The sequence below is a fragment of the Pogona vitticeps genome, chromosome 3 (genome assembly GCF_051106095.1).
Source record: "Pogona vitticeps strain Pit_001003342236 chromosome 3, PviZW2.1, whole genome shotgun sequence".
Classification (NCBI taxonomy): Eukaryota; Metazoa; Chordata; class Lepidosauria; order Squamata; family Agamidae; genus Pogona; species Pogona vitticeps.
In genome coordinates this window covers 44,824,095-44,845,906 of record NC_135785.1, presented here as the reverse complement: position 1 = coordinate 44,845,906, position 21,812 = coordinate 44,824,095, and the positions used below count along the sequence as shown (strand labels likewise).

Sequence of the window (21,812 nt, the reverse complement as noted above, 5' to 3'; positions counted from 1 at the left end):
CGCTAAAGGCATAACATCTGGAAGTGAACTGCTTCAGGCTAAGAAGTCTCCATAGACAGCCAGCCATACCCAATTCACTGAACTATCCAGCCCCCTATGTGATGCACATCCATGTAAAAATAAATAATGAGAAGCCTAGACACAAGGAGCGAAAGCTTCTGTGAATAATAGCTGGTAATTGTTATGGGTTTTTCGGGCTCTTTGGCCATGTTCTGAGGGTTGTTCTGCCTAACGTTTCACCACTCTCTGTGGCCGGCATCTTCAGAGGACAGCACTGTAGTGCCTCTCATGTCCTTTGATTCTGGGAGACACTAAAACAAGCTGGTAATGCTTGGAGCTCATATATGACAAATCAGAGCTAAACTTGTATTTATTAGAAACTTTGGTCATGCAGCCCATTGCTTTCTATAAGAATGTCTGGATCAGGGCAGTTTCTTGTCTGAAGGAGCTTCATATGAATTCTAAGGGGAAAAATTGAATTTTGGAAATGATACCACTGCAAGGGAAAGCGGGCAAGATGGATTTCGTTTTGGCCGAGGAAGACAATCCCCACTTTTCATTCACACCTGCTTTGTATTTTAAAAGTTGAGTGGTAGCCATAAATGATCAGGAATTGCACGCAGGCGAGTAAGCAGCTGGTGGAAGAGAGACAGATTGCTGAATGCCTCTTCTGGCAACCGGCTTGATTTCCATGCCAGTTGGAGAAGGAGAAGTTTCTTCTTCCACAACCAGCATAACAACACAGCGAGCCGGCAGAGGACAGTCCGATTGCTCTGCCCCTTTTCCACTGGTCTATTTTGTAATAAGTAGCCCTTGGAAGTGTTATTTGTTTATATTGTGTCTTGCACAGTCCCAAGTCAGCATATGGAAGATATAGTCTAAAATTAACATTGCCACGCTCTGGTTGTGGCCACCACCACACCCCAAAATAGTATCCTGATCAAAGGCTAGAAACCTGTATTTCCATGCTAGATGTAGAGGAAGGGGCTTCCGCTTCTGTGCAGCTAGTGTGGAAATAGAGACTAGTGCATTTTGCTGACTTATTAACAAGTGTGGATAACACCATTAAGTTCTCCTCCTAGTCACAGCCATTTGTAACTGAGTAAAGATATCAGTTTTGGGAATTTGGGACGTGGTGGCACTGTGGGCTAAACCACAGAAGCCTCAGTGCTGCAGGGTCAGAAGACCAGCAGTCGTAAGATCAAATCCATGTGATGGAGTGAGCTCCCGTCGCTTGTCCCAGCTCCTGCCAACCTAGCAGTTCAAAAGCATGCAAATGCGAGTAGATAAATAGGTACCATCTCCATGGGAAGGTAAAACAGCGTTCCCTAGTCATGCTGGCCACGTGACAACGGAAACTCTTCGGACAAGCGCTGGCTCTGCGGCTTGAAAAACAGGATGAGCACCGCCCCCTAGAGTCAGACACGACTGGACTAAAAATGTCAAGGGGAACCTTTACCTTTACCTAAAGATATCAAAGTCAGTTACTGTGGTGGCTATACGTTGGACCAATCTGTAATGGTACAATGTATGGGAGATGTACATAATTGATTCCCATCCCCAGCAGCAGAAAGTAGACTCCTTTGTAGCAGGTGGGTGTGATACTTCAGCACACTATTTTTAAGATTTAAGGCTTCAATTCTATGTTTTGTCCGGGGACTGCTAGAGCCTGCAACTGTTGTGTGTATTATGTACCATGTAGTCAGAATTGACTTATAGCAACCCTAATAGGGCCTTCAAGGTGAGTTATGTAAGCAGTAGTTTTGCCACTTAAAGCCACCCTCCCCTGAGATTCCATGGCTGAGTGGGGATTCAAACCCAGATTTCCTGAGTCCATCCCTGCATCCATTACATCACATTGGGTATCTTCTGCCATTGTTAGGCTTGTTTCGACATCGTGTTCCTCAAGCCAGCGACCTGGTACACAATTCAAGCTGTTAATGGCAATGGTGTATGACTGCAAGAGTTATTGTGAATTCTGTAGCTGTAGGGAGCCTTTCGGGTTATAGCCTGACAAAGACTAAAACTGATCACCAATTTGAAGAAACTACCCAGCTCCCAAATGGCAAAAAGTAATTTTCTAAGCTGTATAGAGCAAGAACCTTTAAAGTGCGTAAATCTGCTTTAGTTCTCTTTAGGTCACTGTAATAGCCTTCTTCAGCAAAAGGCCAGATAAACAAACAAGCCTGTTAAAGAGACAGATGCCTTATGCTTGAGTGCTGGTTCGAGACAGACAGATGGCTGTTCCGCAGATTAAGTGACAGCACACCCACTCTTCTTTATGGTTGCTTCTGCTCTAATCACAATCTGTAAATGAGGCTGAACCAAGTCTTAGGAATGTTGGAACATGGACTTTTGGCATCCACGCTTACATCAGCTGTGCCTGCACAATCCTTCGAACTTGAAACTGAGAGGCAGGGAGTACTTTAGCAGTGTTGAACTATTCCTGCTTTTAAAGCCAGCATGGTGCACAATCCTGTATCCCAGTTTCCAGGAAAACCCCAATGTGGGGAAAAAATGTTTTTTTAACTCCTGATGTTTTGGTTGACAGCTCCCTTCAGGTCTGTGCAGCACAGCCTACTGTATGGTATGAGATCATACGACCTATGCAGAGCATCTGGAGGTCCAAAGGTTCTACGTTCTTGAGTTGATGTATAAGTGATTCATAACAAAGATTATGTGTCAATGACCATGGATCTACGAGCAGCCAATTTATCTTGAACTCCAGGATCTGAAAGGTCTGCAGAGCCGTAAGAACTTTAGCAGGTTCAAAACTTGGCAGCCAGATTGCTGGCCGGGGCTGTTTAAGGGGATTACACAACTCCTCTCTCCACTGGCTGTTGATCCATTCCCAGACACAATTCAAAGTGCTGGTTCTAACCTAAAAATCCCTAAATGGCTTGGGTCCAAGCTAGCTCAAGGACCACATATCCCATTATGAGTCTGCTCAGATGTTAAGATCATCAGTAGAGACCGTTTTCTCAGTCCCATCACCTTCACAGGTGTGTTGGTGGGGACATGGTAAAGGGTCTTTTTCTGTTGCTCTTCCCAGACTTTGGAACTCCCTCCCACAGGAGGCCAGGCTGGCCCCATCTTTACTGTCTTTCAACAAGCAGGCAAAGACCTTTCCAGTCAAGCAAGCTTTCTTTGGTGCTTGAGTGGGATTTTTAAATGGATTGTTATGCCTTCACTGCTTTGAACGTTTTCTTAGTATTGATTTTGTTTACCATTTCTCAGAGTGGTATTTGTTTGATCCATTTTAGTATTTGTACATTTACTGTTTTCAGCTTTAAATATTGTGTTTTAATGATCCAAGCCACCTTTGATTAGTCATTGTTTTTAGCTTTAAATATTGCCTTTTAATTATGTAATTAATTAAGCTGTCTTTGGTCCTTTTTAAGGAGGAAGGCAGGGTAAAAATATTTTAAATAAACAAACTTGCAAAGAAGTTCTCAGACCAAAGGTTAGTGGCCAGTGGCAAAAGAGGACCAGGGCCCTAGCAGCATAGTAGAGTCAGATAAATTAGCTCACCCTCTTTTACATCTGGTTTATCTGAGACATCATTTCATTCATGTTATGCCATTTGTCATTTAAACTGCTACTGGGTCTTTTGTTATGTTCACATTAAATTTTGATAAAAATTCAAACTGTTCAAAGCTTAACATGTGAAAAGTGTAGATCCAGTTCAGATTTGCTGTGGCTTGTGCCTAGTGGAAGGATCCATTCCTAATGAAGCCAGATGCTTCTGCATCTTTTAAGAGATATGCAGAAAAAGACATCTCAGTGGGTATAGATTTTGGTGTGTATTTGGCTATCCTGATTATTCTCAATTGCATGCTTCTTTCCAGCTTACCCATGGGATAAGTCATGCTTGAAATCTATGCCTTTTGACCTGAAACAGTTTGAGAAATTGGATGCTTACACAAAAAAGGTAATAAAAAAAGAAGAAGAAAGAAAAAAAGAATCATGAAAGTAATTATATCATGAGCTCAAAATGAGCTTCCGCTGCTTCTGGGACTCCTGCTCCTGTTGTTATTTCTTCCACTGCATGGTGTTGATTTATTTGCCTGAAAAATAAGACTATTTGGAAGAAGGAATTCTGACAATTGACATTCAACGTAATTTTACAACGCATTGGGAATCTGGGAAATTCCTTGTGGTCTGAATGCAAATCAGATTCTGTAATCGCTAACTTTTTATTACCTCTGACAAGTTCAAAAATGCAATTTGCTGATGTCTGATAGCTGAAGACTCTCCCGCTTATTTGATACCTTCAGATAACCTGGTCCTTTTGGAATGCATAACCCAATTAATCCAACTCTGAGCTCCATCTGTTGCTTATTGGTTTCTACCCTGAGCATATTCTCCTATGGGGCCTCATAGGCTGCTCATATACAGCCCCATAGTGCTTTAAGCTTGAACCCTGGGTCATGAGCACAGTTTTGGCTGCAGCACAGCAGTTTAACTACTGCACCATGAGGCTCAGTACAAACCAAAATCACTTATAATTCTAAATATGAATTGGAAGTCAAGTGAAAACTGGATTTCCACAGAGCTACAAGCTTTTCAAAGGACATATTGTAATGCAATCCTATGGATGTCAGTTTAAAAGTAAATTGGAGATTGCCCAGTAGTTGCTCTCCTTAATATACATGGCATGGATATGGGAAGTCACATGGTATTAAACTCTGCCACCAACCGAGGAACCATGTGAGATTGAAATAAGCCATGCTGTCAGGAGAGACCAAAGGACATCAAATGAAATGTCATGTGGATGGTAAGAAAGAAGCACACATAAAATCAGTATACCCACCCTTGAATTCTTTATGAATTCCTCTGTTGTTTTTTCTCAGAAAGAATTTCCCGATGTGCTTCATGAACTGCTTTCATAAAAGCTGCTAACAACCCAAAGAGTTGCTTAACTCACTTCAAATTTAATGAATTGTATCAACCTTTTTTTTCCTTTGCTTCCTGCACAATTCCTTAGATGTTCACTTTGGGAAGAATTCCAAAATGTGTTCTTCAGTTTGCTTTTGGCAGAATGTCACTGGCAACTTCTGTCTTAAACAACTTCTTAAATATTTCATTCAAAGACAGTAACAGTCAAGAGTAACTTTCTCTCTGGAGCTGTGGCTTCCAGAGCCTTGGAAAAAAAACACTTGATTGGCTGGCAGAGAAAATTATATGATAGTAAAATCTAATCCTTGGCCTGAGGGTTGAGTATATCTGGTTAACAACAGTTATACCATGTGAAGGGAATCAGCTTAAATAGAATCTCATTATAGCTAGTTAGTGCTTGAACATACCCAAAGAGCACAGACATAATAGGAAAGAGTAACCTTGCCCAACAGTGCATTTGAAGCTTGCAAAGGGCTTACTTGTTTTATAAGACTCAGTATCTGCCAAAAACAGCATTGTGGGGGGTAAGGAAAACCTTTCTCTGAGTACCTTATGCCAGTCTTCCTCAACATGGTGCCATCCAGATGTTTTGGACTTCTTCACTGCTGGCCATGTTAGCAGATGAAAACATCTGGAGGGTTCTAGGTCAAGTAAAAGTGAGTGATGTCACACTGGGTGCTACTGAAACTTTTCTGAGCAACTATAAGCCAGGATGGACAACGACATGTGGCCTTGAACCTCATGTCCCCTGCCCTATTTTCTGCAGCCCTTGCTATTCTTTGTCATTCAATTTTGGCTCTGTGGTGATGCCAGCAGCAAAAAGAACAGTCATCCTGCAGAAAAGAAGCTACAGTACTACTGAGCTGTGTAACTACAACAGCAACAGAACAGCAATTAAGTTATTTAAACACAGTGTATGGAGAGTGTTTGACTTGTTTCAAAGGATCTTTGGCCCTGCAGCAGCTTGTTTCTAAATGAAAAATACTGGTTTTGCTGCTATTTCAGTGGCAGTAGCATGCTCATTCAAGGGGCCCTACCCCTGAGGTGGTCTACCCCAATGCATGTTAATTTGTATTATGGGAAGCAAACCAATGGATATACCAAGTGATGGAAAGGGAGACAGATGCCCAAACTCCTCTGACTTTAATAGGGAGGCCACAGAGACAACTTGGTTGAAGAGTGCTGTCTAATTAAAACCAGAAATCTGTTCACGTCTTCTAATACAGGTGACTGCCAAGAACAGTGTAGAGGAACTTGTGAAAACATTACTCCGTGTAACACATACAGACCTGGAAAAGGTGAGAGCCATTTGGACATGGATTTGCCACCATATAGGTAAGCAGAGAATTCTGCAACTTTCTTGAATCTGTGTTGAACTATAGTGCGCCTTGTACTGTCTTTCTAAGACTCCAGTTTTATTTTATGTGCTATGTCAGCAATATAAGGACAGAGCATGTGAAGAAAAGAGCATGCTGAGAAGTTTTTTTTTTCTGTGAGAAATAAAGAGTAAGGCCTAAATATGATTGGTAGTCTCACCGTCTCGTAGGGTTACCAAGTCTCAGGATGATAGCTGCAGTCTCAAAGAATCAATATGCTTCCTCAGATCTGCCTCCATGCAGGAAAAGAAACTGGGTGATTACAGCTGCTTCACCAAAAAGGAGTACATGTTGGACTGAATTTGCATAAATAAATTTAAGCTAACACATTCAAATATAGTCATGATTATATGTATTCAATTGTATTCAAATGTATTCAAGTACTCCAAATGCACCAATTTAAGTAGAAGGTCACCAAATATGGAAGACTAGGAGATGACCAAGCGACATGGGTACCTTCTGTCTGTGCTATCGAGTCAGCTGTTGCTAATGAGGATCTTTTCAAGGGCCCTGCTCTACCCAGTAGTGACACTTTAACTTTCATTCACCCCAAATAGCCTCCTGTGAACCAATGCATGAACTGAAATCCAGTCCTCCATTGGTATTTACAGTGTTCAACATTTTGTTATGCACTTCTGCCACCGAAAAACATGCACTCAAGAATATAATACACAAAACACAATGACTAGAATCTTATTAGTGTTCGCATAAGCTTTGCCTAACTTATCATGACTAATTGCACCCAACTGATAAATTGGGCTTGGTCATATGCTTGGTCATACGTTTGATTGTGCAATTAAGATGCACCCTGGGTACCTCATCACTTAGCTGGAATCAGCAAATCTCACACAAATCTTGTGTGAACATCAATTAGTTATTGGCTATTTTCAATTTATAGAAATTCATATGAAATGTAAAGCAATGCAGAAATTATAGAAAACATAATTAAGACTGGAGAAACTGGAGAAACCAAAATTGGTAGATCTGTCCACCCCTAAAGTATTCTAAGGCCTTAAAAGCAAATATAACAGTAACATCCAGTACTCCCGTTAGTATGTGTGAATAGTTTCTAGGTATGTACGGTCTGCTGGATTCTAACAGGTAAAGATATCCCTTTAGCACAGTTAATGTTGTTAATTTTCCATTTCTTTCCTTTACACCTGTCTCTGAACATTCACTTTTGTTCCTCCAGAATATGATGTTGTAGGTTTCTATAACAAAGACAAGCAGTCTTTCAAGCCCAAAGATGTCCTTCAGAGTGGAAAGACCATTTGTGAGGGGTATGCCGGACTTTTTGAACAAATGTGCAGGTACATCGTGTTCAGAAATATTCAAAGATTAAGTTGACCCATCGCCTGTACCAGTTCTGCCTCTGCTTACACCAGCCAGCATGTGAAACATCATTTTGAAGCTGTGCTGTGGAACAGCAGCAAGTCCTCAAAAGGTCAATTTTGCTCCCCTCCCCCCATAATTTACTTTGCGCCATCTGCTGAGGCTCTCATTGCATTAACATAATGGCAGATGAGTACATGGGGATAATTTAGTTAGAGGAGGCTCTATGCTTTTGCCGGGAGTATCTGAAGGTTAAAAGAACAACAGGCCTGAAGAGTACACTCTGCCCCGTGCTATCCCTATCCCACCTGCAAAACACTTTAGGAAGGACCCCACACTGTGCATGGCTACATTCTCTGCAAATGCCCCTGACAGCTAGAACACCACTTTGCTGCTTTATCAGATACATGGCTGGGATTTGTCTGTGCACATATCCTTCACTGCTAAGGAAGTAATGCTGACTCATCCATTGTGGGTGTTCTAGAAGAAGTAGCCAGGCTCCTCTGTGCTAACATGTCAGGCAAAAACAAAATAAAGAAAACAAAAATGTTGTGATATCTTAAAGACTAACTGTTATATTTTAATGTGAGCTTTCGTGGACAAATCCACTTCCTCAGACGTTTTGTTTTCACTTCCATACAATATTTCTCACCTCACAGAAAAAGGGTATCTTGAAGCATCAAGACAACCCATTGAAAAAATGGTCATCCATTGTGAGATTTTTCACCCTTTCACAAGAGCAAAAAGACCAGCACTTTTTAGTCAGTAGCAGCATTAATGGGAGGGTTGGCTTCTATGTTTTGCACATTAAAAAAAACTTATATGGGGAGGGCAACTGCAAAAAAGGCACAAAAACTGTTGTAATCTTGCCCAGTGAAGGAAAACCTTGCTGCAATTTTCCATTTGCATTTGCAAGATTTCCTGTACATTCCCACATCACTGCTCATGATAGTGGGCATCCAGCCAATCCTGTCCAAAGTAAGATTAACCTATAAGTTTTGCTTTAAAAAATGAAATACAACTGGTATTGGGGTAGAAACCCCTGCTTTTTGTGTTTGGAATGAGTCAGGCCTTCATTAAGTCCAGAGTCGAGCCTTCTTCCAATATAAACTTTAGCTATTGAAAATCTATATATCCCTAATAACTGACATTTACAGTCAGCAAAGAGTTCTGTGTTGTTGTTTTTAAAATTGTTCCTCTGGGAACTGCTGTCACCCATGCAAAGTAAACAGTAACATTAGTCATAGGTACAATTTTAAGAATAATATTTATCTGCTGAGCCAGTCTTGGAAGGCAATGAATTAGTTGCAGCAGACTGAGGAGACACCCTGGGATTTTTGTTTTGTTGAAATTCCAGTATGTTTGGTCAATCTACTGTATCTACTGTATTTGTTTGATGGGATGTGGATACAGTCCCTTCTACACATTCTGCCACAGTTATTAATGTACAGCTATGGTAGAATCAGGCAAAAGTCTTGCCATGTAATGCTGGTAAACACTGAAAATGGAAGAGCATATAAAACTGAGAGATTTAGGCTGGAGATGGGTTCCTTCTCCTCAGCCTGGCCCCCTTTAATAGGAGGGCAATGCAAAAGATGTGTCCCACAAGATAAGAGCCTAGGAGACAGCGAATCTCCAGACCCCTAGCCAATAGGGATATTACACGACAGGTGGAGGAAAGGCCACCAACCTGATGTGGGACAGCTAGAGGGGGGCACAATGATGGGAATTAGAGGGTTGGAGTTGCAAAGGTCATTGTCAACCACATTGAATGAAGGGAGGGCAATCGAGCACTGGGACTCCATCTTCTGTGCCTCTGCAGAAGTGTAAACAGGAATAGAGGACAAGTGGATCCACCTCCTTCCACTCAACCCATTTGCCTGGGGAAAGGTTTGGGGATCTGAGGCTCTGGCAATGCAGCCCCCAGCTGATCCAGCACCACCCCAACCTTGATGTCCTCACTGCCTGACAGGAGCTGTGACTCCTAACCAATCCCACCTTAGAGATTACTGGAGATGCAAGCAGCAACAATCTTGGCAAAGGAGGCTCTAGGGGGAGGACCACCAGGGAACCCAGCCCTCATCGCCTGCCTTTACCATTCCTCCCTGGAAGGGCTGTGTCCCAGATCAGCACTCATATTTCTTACCTGCTTCTCTAGACCTGAACTTTCAGAGACCCCAGTGAAGTCAACTGGGACCTCAGTGCCCAGGGAGTTAACCCTGGAAAACTTTTAAAAAGGAATGTCCACTGATGGTATGCTCCTTGGGCTCAATCTTGGTGACTGCCCAGATAATGCATAGGGACAGCTGGGCTGGGAAGTAGATCTGTGGGTGAATAAAGTGAGGAAGAGGGCGACGGTGGATATAGGTGGTGGGTGGGTTTTAGTCAGGGAACTCAAAAGGGGAAATCTCTCTAGAGGTGTTGTTGCTAAAACGTGTACATAGAGATGTTACAACCAAGCAGTCGTAAGATCGAATCCACGCGACGGAGTGAGCTCCCGTCGCTTGTCCCAGCTCCCGCCAACCTAGCGGTTCGAAAGCATGCAAATGCAAGTAGATAAATAGGGACCACTTCGGTGGGAAGGTAACAGCGTTCCGTGTCTAAGTCGCACTGGCCATGTGACCACGGAAGATTGTCTTCGGACAAAACGCTGGCTTTATGGCTTGGAAACGGGGATGAGCACCGCCCCCTAGAGTCGAACACGACTGGACAAAAATTGTCAAGGGGAACCTTTACCTTTACCTTTTTAGAGATGTTAAGCCAGATGTGACTTGTTGGGCCAGGGCGCTGGTTGCTAAGCATACTAAGCAGATAAGGCTGGATATTGCACCCTCTTTAATGAAGAACTGGATTTTCAGAGACCCCAACTGTGCCCAGGTGGTTAGTTCCAGAAACCCAGCCCTCTAGGAATGGGGAGGGAGGGGTAAATGAGGATGAATCTGTGCCTTTAATAAAAGCTGTTGTGATGAAATCAAGCTGGAAGCCATGAAATTATTCCTTGAGTGCTCCTCAGCCTGAAGGCTCCTCATCTGGGGAGAGGGGGCAGCAGGACTCGCAGAGCCTTATGACACCACATGGCCAACTCTAGCTATCTACCTCAGCATTCTCTACAGATCCCTGACTGCCTGTGGTTATATTGCAAAGCCCCAAAAAACAAGTATCTTCAAGCAGCAACATATCGGTGCTGCAAATTTAGGGGGAAATCCTCATTTGGGGTTAGATGGAAGCTTTTTTCACCACTCACAAGTCTAGATTCTCTTTGAATATGGTTTAATATACCAACACTAGTTACATTTTCATGAAGGCAAAATGCTTGTGTCAAATACATAATCAGTAAGGCATGGGTGAAAAGGTGATATTTTCCTAGGTTTGTGACTACTCTGAAGGCATTCACAATCGAACACTATCATTCAGGATCAAAAGCTCTGATGACTTTTACATATGATGACTGTAAAATAAAACTATACGGTGGCCTGCCAAGAGCAGGCTGGCAATACTAATTACCTATAATTTGTGCTTTCATTATCAGTGATAAATTTCAGGTAGCAAACAGGTTCTCCACTCACTCTTTATTTTATCCTTTTAGCCTAAATCCAATTACTAGTCCCTATCATTGGATCAATTGCTAAATGGCAAATCAACACTTATGTAAATCCCATTGGTTCAGGGGGTCTGTTCCAGTTGTTAATAGCAATTGAGTTTTAGGTCATACTTTACACGAAGTTAAAGAGCAGGTAGAATGTAGATCTAGATCTACTGATGGATCACTATGAGATATTGTGTAGATTAACAAGAACTTCCAACTCTCAAATATAACAACAGTATGACTTTTTCTCTCTAAAGCTGCTGAAATGAACGATGCCTGAGATAACCAACAATGGCTTTTTTTCTGTTTTGTTTTGCTGAAATAGCTCTGAGCTTAGTTCAGTTCTGGCATGGATAACAAATTCCTAGGATCTGAATATACTCAAAGGCACCCTGTTATTTCAAATACATGTCTCTTGCATTTAGCTGTGCTTGCTGGATCGTGGGATTTTAGGCAGAGGAAACCCAAGTCTGCAATTTGCTACTTGATCTGGACAGCTGTTATACTCTTCTTTAAGCCATCCAAAACAGTGATAGTGGAGGAAGTGCATAGGGCTGGGGAACATCTACCCCTCCAGATGTTGTTGGACTATAACCCCAATCCACTCTGTCCAGCACAGCTGGGGGGAGACTCAGCTAGAAAGTCAAGAGTTCCCCCTTCCTTGAATGTGGAAAGCCACATGTTTCCAGTGATAAACTAACACTGCAAGTCTAATCCGTTTTAGGGACAAGGATTTTCAGGGTTGGCTGGGCCTCTCATACCTAAGATTTCCACATCCTGTTACACGTTCTGATGTGCACATTTGAGTGGAGTCCAAGAGCAATGAGACAGGTGGTGGTGTTTCTGCTCTGACAGCTGCTTGACTTGGCAATTCTGCCAAGGATCTGACTACATTCAGGAGATGAAGGACATTCATAGAGGATAATAAAATCTCTGAAAGAACTCAACACTGGCAATCACCACTACCACCCCTTTTGCCCCCATCATTTTAAAAGACAAAAATAGACTTGGAAACAAATGGGGTTGACAAGACACCATCACTCCCCATTGTTGATGTCAATATTATTATCGCCCACCACCCCATCTCATTACAATACATTTTATTAAAAAAAACAAAGTGGAGCTGCCAGTTTGGCTTACACGGGCAAGAGCTGATCAGAATTCCGGAGCTTCGCTGACTTGGGCAGCTGTCTGAGTTGGCAACCCCACAATTTGCAACAGCAAAGTTAATTGACTAAGGGCAGCTCTGGCTGGCGAACCAAACTCCCACTTGGCAGCAGAAAATGGCAACAGGCAAGAATGTTTATATTTCAGTAGTTTAATCAGAGATTGTTGCACTGACCTAGTCATATAAATTATGAGAAGGAACTGGGCTGGACTAGTTCCTTATAGGATGGAACTAGCCCTGCAACCAAGTGGCCACTTTCTTCTTTCATTAATTACGTAGACTTGCCTTCTCTCCAGCCACGCACTTGATTGAACAAAGTTCTCCCAATTTTTCATAGGTCTGGCTGAAATCATTCTTTTCCCTCACACACTTCCCCCAGCACTCTGTGTTTTTGTTCTTTTTCTCTCGACTTTATTCACACTGAAGTGACCAAATCTGCCTACCGTATTGAAGAGAAGGTCATGCCATTCACGTAATACCATTCTAATTTACAACGTTTTGCAGGCTATTTTCTATTTCCCTTTGGAACATGGGCTAACATCTTATTTGCTTTTAATCATCTCCGTGCATTGAGCAGATGCTTTCCCTGAACTGTCTGCAATGATTATATCAGTGTCTGCAATCAATTCCAATTGTTTCTTTCAATCCATGTTGCCACAAATTTAATTTTATCTACCATCACGCTATTCAAGCTACTGGCTTGGTTAAGCATTGAGGCAGCGTTTCATGTCCCTCTGCTAGGCACTTGCTTTTTATTGATGAAGTGTTACTGGTTAGACGATCTTTATACTACTACGCAGAATGGGCTGTGATGATGATGATTGACTGATTTATATTCTGCCCTTTTGTAATTTATTTATTTGCTTGCTTGCTTGCTTGCTTGCCTTAATATGCTGCCTTTCTGCCAGCTCTAGGCCTTTTTTCCAGAACTGGAATCCAAGGCAGCTCACCACAAAATTAACAGATACAGATAAAAATATAGAAGAGCAGATACAGGTAAAAATATGCAAAAGGTTATCATGTTAAAATACGATTACCCAAGGTGTAACACTACTGAATAAAAAGGCTGCTGTATTAAAAGTCACTTTAAATGGCTTTATATGGCTTTTTAAAAAAGAGCACAGCACCAATCTGTTAAAAGCCCTTCTCTCAGCAGCCAGTTAATCATCATGGCCTACCAAGTTATATAATATAAACGAGAGAAAAATAAAATGGAATCTAAAACAGATCACTTTTTACCAAAAAAAATAATAATCACACCAATGTAAGGCAATGAGATCCACAAGGAACTGTTGCCATATGCGGTGCTCTTATTTACTGTGCCTGCCTACCATGCCCTTTCTCCAATACAGTGGGGTCTTGACTTGAGAACTTAATCCGTATTGGAAGGCGGTTCTCAAGTCAAAAAGTTCTCAAGTCAAATCTGCATTTCCCATAGGAATGCATTGAAAACCATTTGATCCGTATCTGCTCTTTTCCGTCCATAGAAACTAATGGGAAGCTGCTATTCCGCCTTCAACCACTAGAGGGGGATATTTTGTTTCCTTTTTTTCTTAGGTCAAGAAAGGTTCAGGGAAGGCAGGGAAAAGACAGTCCAGGCAGTACAGGACCAGGCAGTCCAAAGACTGTCTCCCAATCCACTCTCTAAACGCTGGGAGGAGTGAGGAAGCAGACAGGCACCCTTTTCACTGGCCAACAGTTAACTGAAAGTTCACATTTTGCACTTTCCCTGCCTCCCACGTGGTTTTTTTTCAGTTCTTAACTCAAATCTAAGTACTTAAGTCAAGTCAATATTTTCCTATGAGAGTGGTTCTTAAGTCAAAATGTTCTTAACTCAAGCCGTTCTTAAGTCAAGACCCCACTGTACTGTACTCCATTCCATTCCCCATCCTTGTCTCCCTCCAGCAGTCAGACAGTATCCCAGGGACAAGAAGGACACTGGGTCCTGAGTGGGCTGTTTTGGTGTCCTCCTCTCACCTTGGTTTTTGATGGGTTTTTTGCCCCTAAAGACTCCTGAGAACATCAGGGTTCCATCAAGCATCGTAATATTTCTGTCTTGAGCAGGCAGTGAAGTGGGCAGGAACCTGTTCCAAATCCTGGATGTCACTCAGATATGTCACTCTTTCCAGCGACTATATGCTTTATCTCAGAAGGAGCTGGAACACAAAGCAAGACCTCTGATTTATAGAAAAGGCATGCTCATATGGAGAAAGGCAGCTCTTGAAATACAGTGGTGCCTCGCATAGCGAGGTTAATCCGTTCCGGATTAACCTTCGCTATGCTGAAGCAAAGCTGAACGGGGCAGCGATTTCCATTGGAACGCATTAAACATCGTTTAATGCGTTCCAAATAGGGCAAATACTCAGCGTTCAGCGAAGCTTCTTCATGGCCGGCAGCCATTTTCGCGCCCTCGCCTCGCTTAACAAGGGCGCGAAAACGCTGCGCGCGGCCATTTTAGGCCATTTCCCGGCTTCCGGCGGCCATTTTGGCCGCCGAACAGCTGATCGGCGGGGGGCGTTTTGCGAAGATCGGTAAGCGAAACGCTTACCGGTCTTCGCAAAGCGAATTTTTCCCTATAGGAAAAACGTTGTGCGATCGCATTAGCGATCCAAAAAAACGGATCGCTATGCGATTTAATCGTTATACGGTGCGCTCGTTAAGCGAGGCACCACTGTATACTGGAGTCAAATCTTGGAAGTCTTTAAAATGGGGTGAGCCAGTGTGGGCTCTCCATACATTTCTGCACCGACTGCTCCCACAGTCCTTCACCAGTGGCTGTGCTGTCTAGAGCTAAAAGGGGATTGCATGCTAACAACATCTGAATGGCCACAATTGCTGACTCCTGATTTATTTATTTATACTTATTTATTTATTAGATTTTTACCCCGCCTCTGTAGACAAGCTACTCAGGGCAGCTTACATAGATAAATACACATCAATATAACATATATAAAATCATAAAGAATACAATTATAGTGATTAATTCCAAATAATACATTATCAAGATGGCAAAAAAAAAATAGAAGTCACTTAATTGACTGGAGGGAAGGCCTGCTCGAATAGCCAAGTTTTTAACTGGCTTTTGAAGACACCCAGCGAGGGTGCCAGCCGAATTTCGGTTGGGAGAGTGTTCCACAGCCGAGGGGCCACCGCCGAGAAGGCCCGGTTTCTTGTTTTTTCCTTCCGGGCCTCCCTTGGCATCAGGCCCCTCAGCCGTCCCTGCTGGCTATATCGGGTGTTTCGGGTAGATCTAGGTGGAAGAAGACGATCTGCCAAATAGTGAGGTCCCAAACCATTTAGGGCTTTATATGTAATCATTAACACTTTGAAGTCAATGCGGAAACGGATGGGCAACCAGTGCAAGGCAGCCAGAGTGGGGGAGATTTAAAAGACCCAAGCCAAAATGTAAATTAAACCTGGAGGCAATTTGGGGGTAAAGGAAGCTGAAGGAGAGTTATAATATGCACTGAATGGACAGTTCCCATTAAAAGCCTCACAGCCCCATTCCAGACTAGATATAGCTCCCAGACTGTCTTCATGGGCAGGCCCCGTGAACACATTACTGTAATCTAACTCGAACAAGACACTCAAACAGAACATCTTTACTTGCTACATTTCTATGATTTCCTCAGGGCGTAACAGGATTAGAGTCCATTCACAGCTACACGTGAGCAGTGGGACTAACTGACAGAGCTTATGAACAGAGGAGCTGAATGATTATAGAGAGAGCCATCTTCGATAACATCCCCCTTAATGTGGTTTAGGGATAGGAAGGAAAAACAGCCAAAGTGAGAAATACAGCATTACTGACTGACAGGTAGAGACTTACAGGGAAGTTACTTAAGGGAACAGACATATTGACAGTTTCAATGTGAAAAGAGGAATGCCAGACCGCTTCTGCAGAATCCCTTTTAAAAAAGGCTTGGGCTAGAAACTAAAGATGTATAGCCCTTGCTATAGAGGATCAAGTACAAAATAGTTTGCAGCCTATTGACGAACACTCTGGTCCCAACATTACATCCTGTATAAGACACGTCAGTAAGAAGGGGGAAAATGACTGATGCATATTTAATATTAGTAATATACAAAGATAATAAATAATGTAGAAAAATAACCATGTTTTTGGAAGTGTATTGTAGAAGTCTCTTAAGATGAGTATGAAAAATATTTTAAAATGTCTGGGTTTTTTTTAATGAAAAAAGCAAGCAAGCAACATTTCATTCTTTTGTCCCTCTCAGCATTGCAGGAGTGCAGTGTATGAATTTGTCTGGTTATTGCAAAGGCCATGGCTACAGGGCTGGGCAGACCTTTACAGGAGACTATGACCATGCTTGGAATGCTGTTTACCTTGATGGACGGTGGCATCTGGTGGACAGCACATGGGGGAGTGGCTCCATTGATGACTGTTTCAGCAAATTTACTTTCAGGTACAGTTTTATCACCACCAGCACCACCATACAGGGCATGAAAAGAAGGTATTTTGTTTGACTTCTTATCCTCCCAAGATACAATGGCCACAGCCCTATTCGGATTTGTGTAAGGTTTGCATAACTTGCTGCAGCTAATTATGACTAATCAATAAAGTGTTTGGGGTGCATCTCAGTTGCATGCCTAGTCACACAACCCAGTGGCACAAACAAAATATTCCCTGGCACTTCAACAATTAGCCACAGTTAACTGCAATAAGTTACTCAAGCCATGTGCAAACAGCAATAGGACTCCAGCCAACATTATTTGCTCACTTTTTTTAATTTAAAAAGCTAGATTTCAGATTTTAAAACATACTTAAGCATTGTGCACTGAAGTTCTTATGAACTGAAATCATCATAACAGCCAATTACCCCACTCTTTCATGTTTTGTATCTTGAAGATTTCAGGGGATAACAGCAAAGAGCCTTTTCCCCACCCCAAAAGAGAATTGGTCCCACAGAAAGTGGGTTCCCTCCCACACTTTTCTTGATACTATTGCCATGGATATTTCTCAAGCTTTCATTTGCTTTCCTAGCAATGCAGAGTTGTGACTAGCAGTCTTGGCACCTGGAACATCACTGTCCCATTGGTTAAGCTCAGATCATAAGAGAGTGGCACCTGTGGGGAACTGATGGCAAAATGGAGAGGAAAATATGTGCAGTGGCCTGCCCATCTTTTCTTCTGTACGAGGAGGACCAGCAGGACGCAGTCTATGTGTTTCTGAAGGTGGTTTCACAGTCTTCCATCAGTACATTTTTGTACCTTCTAAGGTTTGGTACCATATGTCAGAGCTCTGATAGGCCTGCTCTGGTTTAGAGATGGGCACAAAGCACTTTGTGCTGAATTGTCTTACGTCATCAGCATGGCACCAAAGGTGCCACACATTCTCTTCTCCCCCCTCTGCCAGCTCCCCCACTTACCATCCAGTGTGTGCTGCTCATTCCCTCCCCATCACACAATCTCCCAGTTCTGGCAGGAGCACAGACTTCATTTTTCTGCCTCCTCTAGCAGCCGTCCACTCAGATGAAGAGGCGGGGCAGGGATTCCTACAGCATTGCCTGTGAGCAGTGGGCAGCTGCCGGAGGATGCACAGAAGGGAAGTCCATGCTCCTGCCAGGACTGGAAGATCATGTGATGGAAAGGGAATGAGCAGCGCATGCTGGCTAGTGAGTGGGGGAGTTGTTGGGGGGAAGGGAATGAAAAGAACCCACATGAAGTGCTTCATACCCATCTCTACTCTGGTTACAACTCTGTAGAAATAAGACGGCTGAAAAGTTTTAGCTATTACTGAAAATTATTTTACAGAGCATGCTGGTGATCATTTATTGCTCAAGACAATGCATCATTTATATATGATAACATCCCTTAAATATGCAGGGAATATACTAACATGATTTTCCTGTCACACAATGTGCTAAGCAACTTCTCTACCTATGATCTGCATTTTAAAAACGTCATGTATATTTTTGTGTATAATTAGTTGAATTTAGCACTCTTACAGCCTCCACCCAGTGTTTGTTTTTTAGACCAAGGTTTTTAGCCCTAAAGGGGAGGGAAAGTAGGCTTGACAGCATGGACAGCACTTAGTAAAATCTGAGAAGTCAGCAAGGATGAAAACTGAAGTGTCCTGTGAAATTCCACCTGCTACTACTAATGCAGAATTTGAATTATACAAAATGAATCAGAAAGTTTGAGCAAATTTACTTCCTTAGCATCATAAAGTTCCCACATTTGGATTCACTAGCACAAGTGATTTTTGAGATATAATTCTGTCCAGATTGGAGTCTTTAGACTAGTGTTACCTTGCTATTCTGTATTATTCATTTGGAAACCCCGTAGAATGTGATGGCATATAACAAGACTTCAAAAGTAACTGTATTGTAAGCCCATACCTCATTCAATCCTCTGCCTTGAAATCCTAGAAAATTATGCCATGTTCCAATATCTTGCTGATCTCATGTCTCAAATCAGCTGCACTACAGAACATATTAGTCATATTGGGATATTTTTCTGGACCGACTCAGTACACTATCAGGGACAGCAAGGACAAACAGATTAACTCCAATCCCATATCCCTTACTCACAATAGTGTGCAAACCTCAGATCTTGCTTTCTAGAACCCCCACTGTGATTTTTATCAGCCAGTCCTAATTTTGTATATTTAGAAGAAGTCTCCAAAGATTCTGGTGAGACTAAGTATGCCCAGGTTTCCAGCCTCCTCATTAGCTTTGGTATGAGGCTGAAACTCTGAGAATCATGTGTATTGCTAGTGACGTACTAATTTCTCCCTTCTTGTTCCAGATACAACGAATTTTACTTCCTCACTCACCCTGCCCTCTTTATAAATAATCATTTTCCAGACAACAGCAACTGGCAGCTTCTCAAACCAACTGTGACACTGAAACAGTTTGAGAGCAACATGCTATACAAGAGTGACTTTTACAAAATGGGATTGCTGGCAGCCCATCCGGAAACACCAATTATTCAAACAGGTACTGTCATACAGCCTCCTGCCACATGCCAATATTATCATAAGGAACAGTTCCAGTGTTGGGGCAGGAAAAAAAAAATTAAGACAGCCAAGTTTAGGAATTTGGCTGGCGCTTTATTACTTTTCAAATATTAGCTCTATGGTAGTTCTGTGCTACTGCTCATGTTTCAGACCCACAATATGCAAAATCCAGAGTATTGCTAAATTATCAGATTGCATCAGTCCCTAACATTTTTATATTAGTTTGAAATGAATGCAAAAAATTGTTCGGAAACGGGTGTGAGGAGTATGTGATTGACTATCATATGTGAGTATACAAAGTACACTGGGTTTCTGAAGCTCCCAGCTACTCTCTTCAGAGTCGTTGCAGAGCCTAACAGTAGAACGAAGCACCTCATTTTGGAATCCTGTCTTTTGAACTCTGAGCTTTCTTTGAACACTGACAGCTTCTAAGGCAATGTAGTCAAAAGTGCAGGCAGCTTGAGCTGTATCTGAAAGCCATGTGTGCTTTCATCTTTTCCCAGAATGATGAGCAGTCCTATTGCATTCATAATAAAATAGAAGCAAACAAGTATCCCAAACTGAAACCTCCGCACCCTTCAACCTACTTGTTATTTATTCTGAATTTAGAGCTGACAGAAGCCTGACAAATTCTAACCAGCCAACCATAATATTCTCCCTTTCACTGCCAAAATGATTGACAATACAGCAGGATATTCAATTCTTCAGGTCATTTTCTACAGGGCTTTTGATTGATTTGTGCTTTTGAGTAAATAGGAGGAAACATCCTAACCAGCCTTCTTTATTTGCATGTCACAGTAAATGGAAAAGTAGCAGTAATGGTGGAGAGCCGTTCCCCAATGCTGTTCATGTTTGAATTGAAAGGGGCAAAGGAATATAGTTTGATGACTTTGAAGAGGAGCGGAATGAATCTGGAGCTTTATCCACAGAAGACAGGGAGTCACAAGTTACAGATCTACGCCAAGCCATCCAAAGGCTCAGATGAAGTCTACAATTTTGTGCTGGAATACATTGTAGAGTGCGCTTCTGTAGACAGGAGTGTTTGCTTTCCAAAGGAGCTCTATCAGCCTGTTGGTCCCAGCTGGTTCACAGAGAGGCAAGGATTCCTCAGACCTTCAAAAAAAGACCCTATCATTCATACCAACGATGGGCGCTGTGACTTCAGCTTCATTCTCAGCAAAGACTTGAGCGTTTTAGCCTCACTGCATTCAGATGACATAAGTCTGACTGAAGACATAAGAAGACGACATATCTTGCAGGTTTGTCAAGGGAACCAGTTAGACTTTAAGATTCATCTTCCCCATGCTGGAAATTTTGCTTTCAAAATTTTTGCTAAGAAAAAATCTGATTCTGGAAATTATAACTATATCTTCAACTACCTCATCTGTTGCTCAAACAGTGAGGTTAAGTGGCCCATGTTCCCCCAGAATTATAGCAAGTGGACAGAAGGTTATGAACTCATAGAGCCTTTAGCTGGGTTGCTACCAGCCAACCGTATCATCAAGTTCAAGCTCAAGCTTCATAGCATCACCAAGGCGTTTGTACAGTGTGAGAAAACCTGCCCCTTATCTCTGAGTAAGGATGGTTACTGGGAAGGATCTTGCAGCACTTCTGGTTGTGCAGAGATATATGTGATGGTGCTGGAGAATGCTAACCACAAGTTCTACTCACACATTTTGAAATATGAAGTAGAGCCACAGTAAGAGACCACTCCTACTGTTCTCATCTGCCCAATTAAGCAGTGACATTTTATATACATATATAAACACAATCACATCAAGTCTTTCATCCTAAATTTGGGTGACAAATTTTGAAGCAACAGCAAAATTTCTTTATTGTCTTTCATTGATATTAGGTAATGAAGTTAGTATGAAATGTAGCTTCCAAACCTATGTAAAATCAAGACACAATTTTGCTTATAATTTCAAACTAATGATTCATATGCTATGTACTTAGCACATTAAAGTGGCATCTGAGCACATCAATCTCACTACTATTTCTGGGACATAAATTCCCAAAGTGATTTTGAATGAGTGCGTTAAACAAAAACATTATCACAGATAACAAGAGGGCATTCTGTAATTTATGCTAGGCGAGGGAGAGGAGGACCACATACTTTTCAAGCATGAGTGCAAATATGGCTGCAAAAGCCAAACAAGACACATGTTCTTGCAAGGTGATCATCAATATGGAAGTTTTCTTGTGTGCACACTTCATTGTCTTACAAATATGAAATGATACTGCGAAATATGTTTTTACACAGATCTTAAATGCAGTTAAATACCAATTTTTATCTTATTGGGCTGTGGTGCTTTTAAAATCACATCAGACTAAATAAAAAAATTGAATAATAAACTATGTTAATTTTTGTCTAATCTGTATAAAGAGTACTTTGTGAAGGAAAAATCACTTGCCTGTGGGAGCTTCATGGGATATTCAAAGACAATCCTAATGACCACCAAAGAATAA

The 21,812-nt window shown here is 42.0% G+C and overlaps 1 protein-coding gene across 2 annotated transcripts in view; it reads left to right on the top strand.

Moving 5' to 3' along the window:
- The window catches only part of KY (kyphoscoliosis peptidase), a 37,225-nt gene extending 15,833 nt beyond the window's left edge, over positions 1-21,392 (top strand). For both annotated transcript variants that reach the window (XM_072995857.2, XM_020786410.3), the window contains 6 exons: positions 3,849-3,931; positions 6,126-6,234; positions 7,468-7,585; positions 16,600-16,788; positions 19,133-19,323; positions 20,142-21,392. In XM_072995857.2, the coding sequence (XP_072851958.2) occupies positions 3,849-3,931; positions 6,126-6,234; positions 7,468-7,585; positions 16,600-16,788; positions 19,133-19,323; positions 20,142-21,046 (1,595 nt within the window). In that variant the 3' untranslated portion in view covers positions 21,047-21,392. The remainder of the gene's footprint in view (positions 1-3,848; positions 3,932-6,125; positions 6,235-7,467; positions 7,586-16,599; positions 16,789-19,132; positions 19,324-20,141) is intronic.
- Positions 21,393-21,812: the final 420 nt, after the last annotated feature.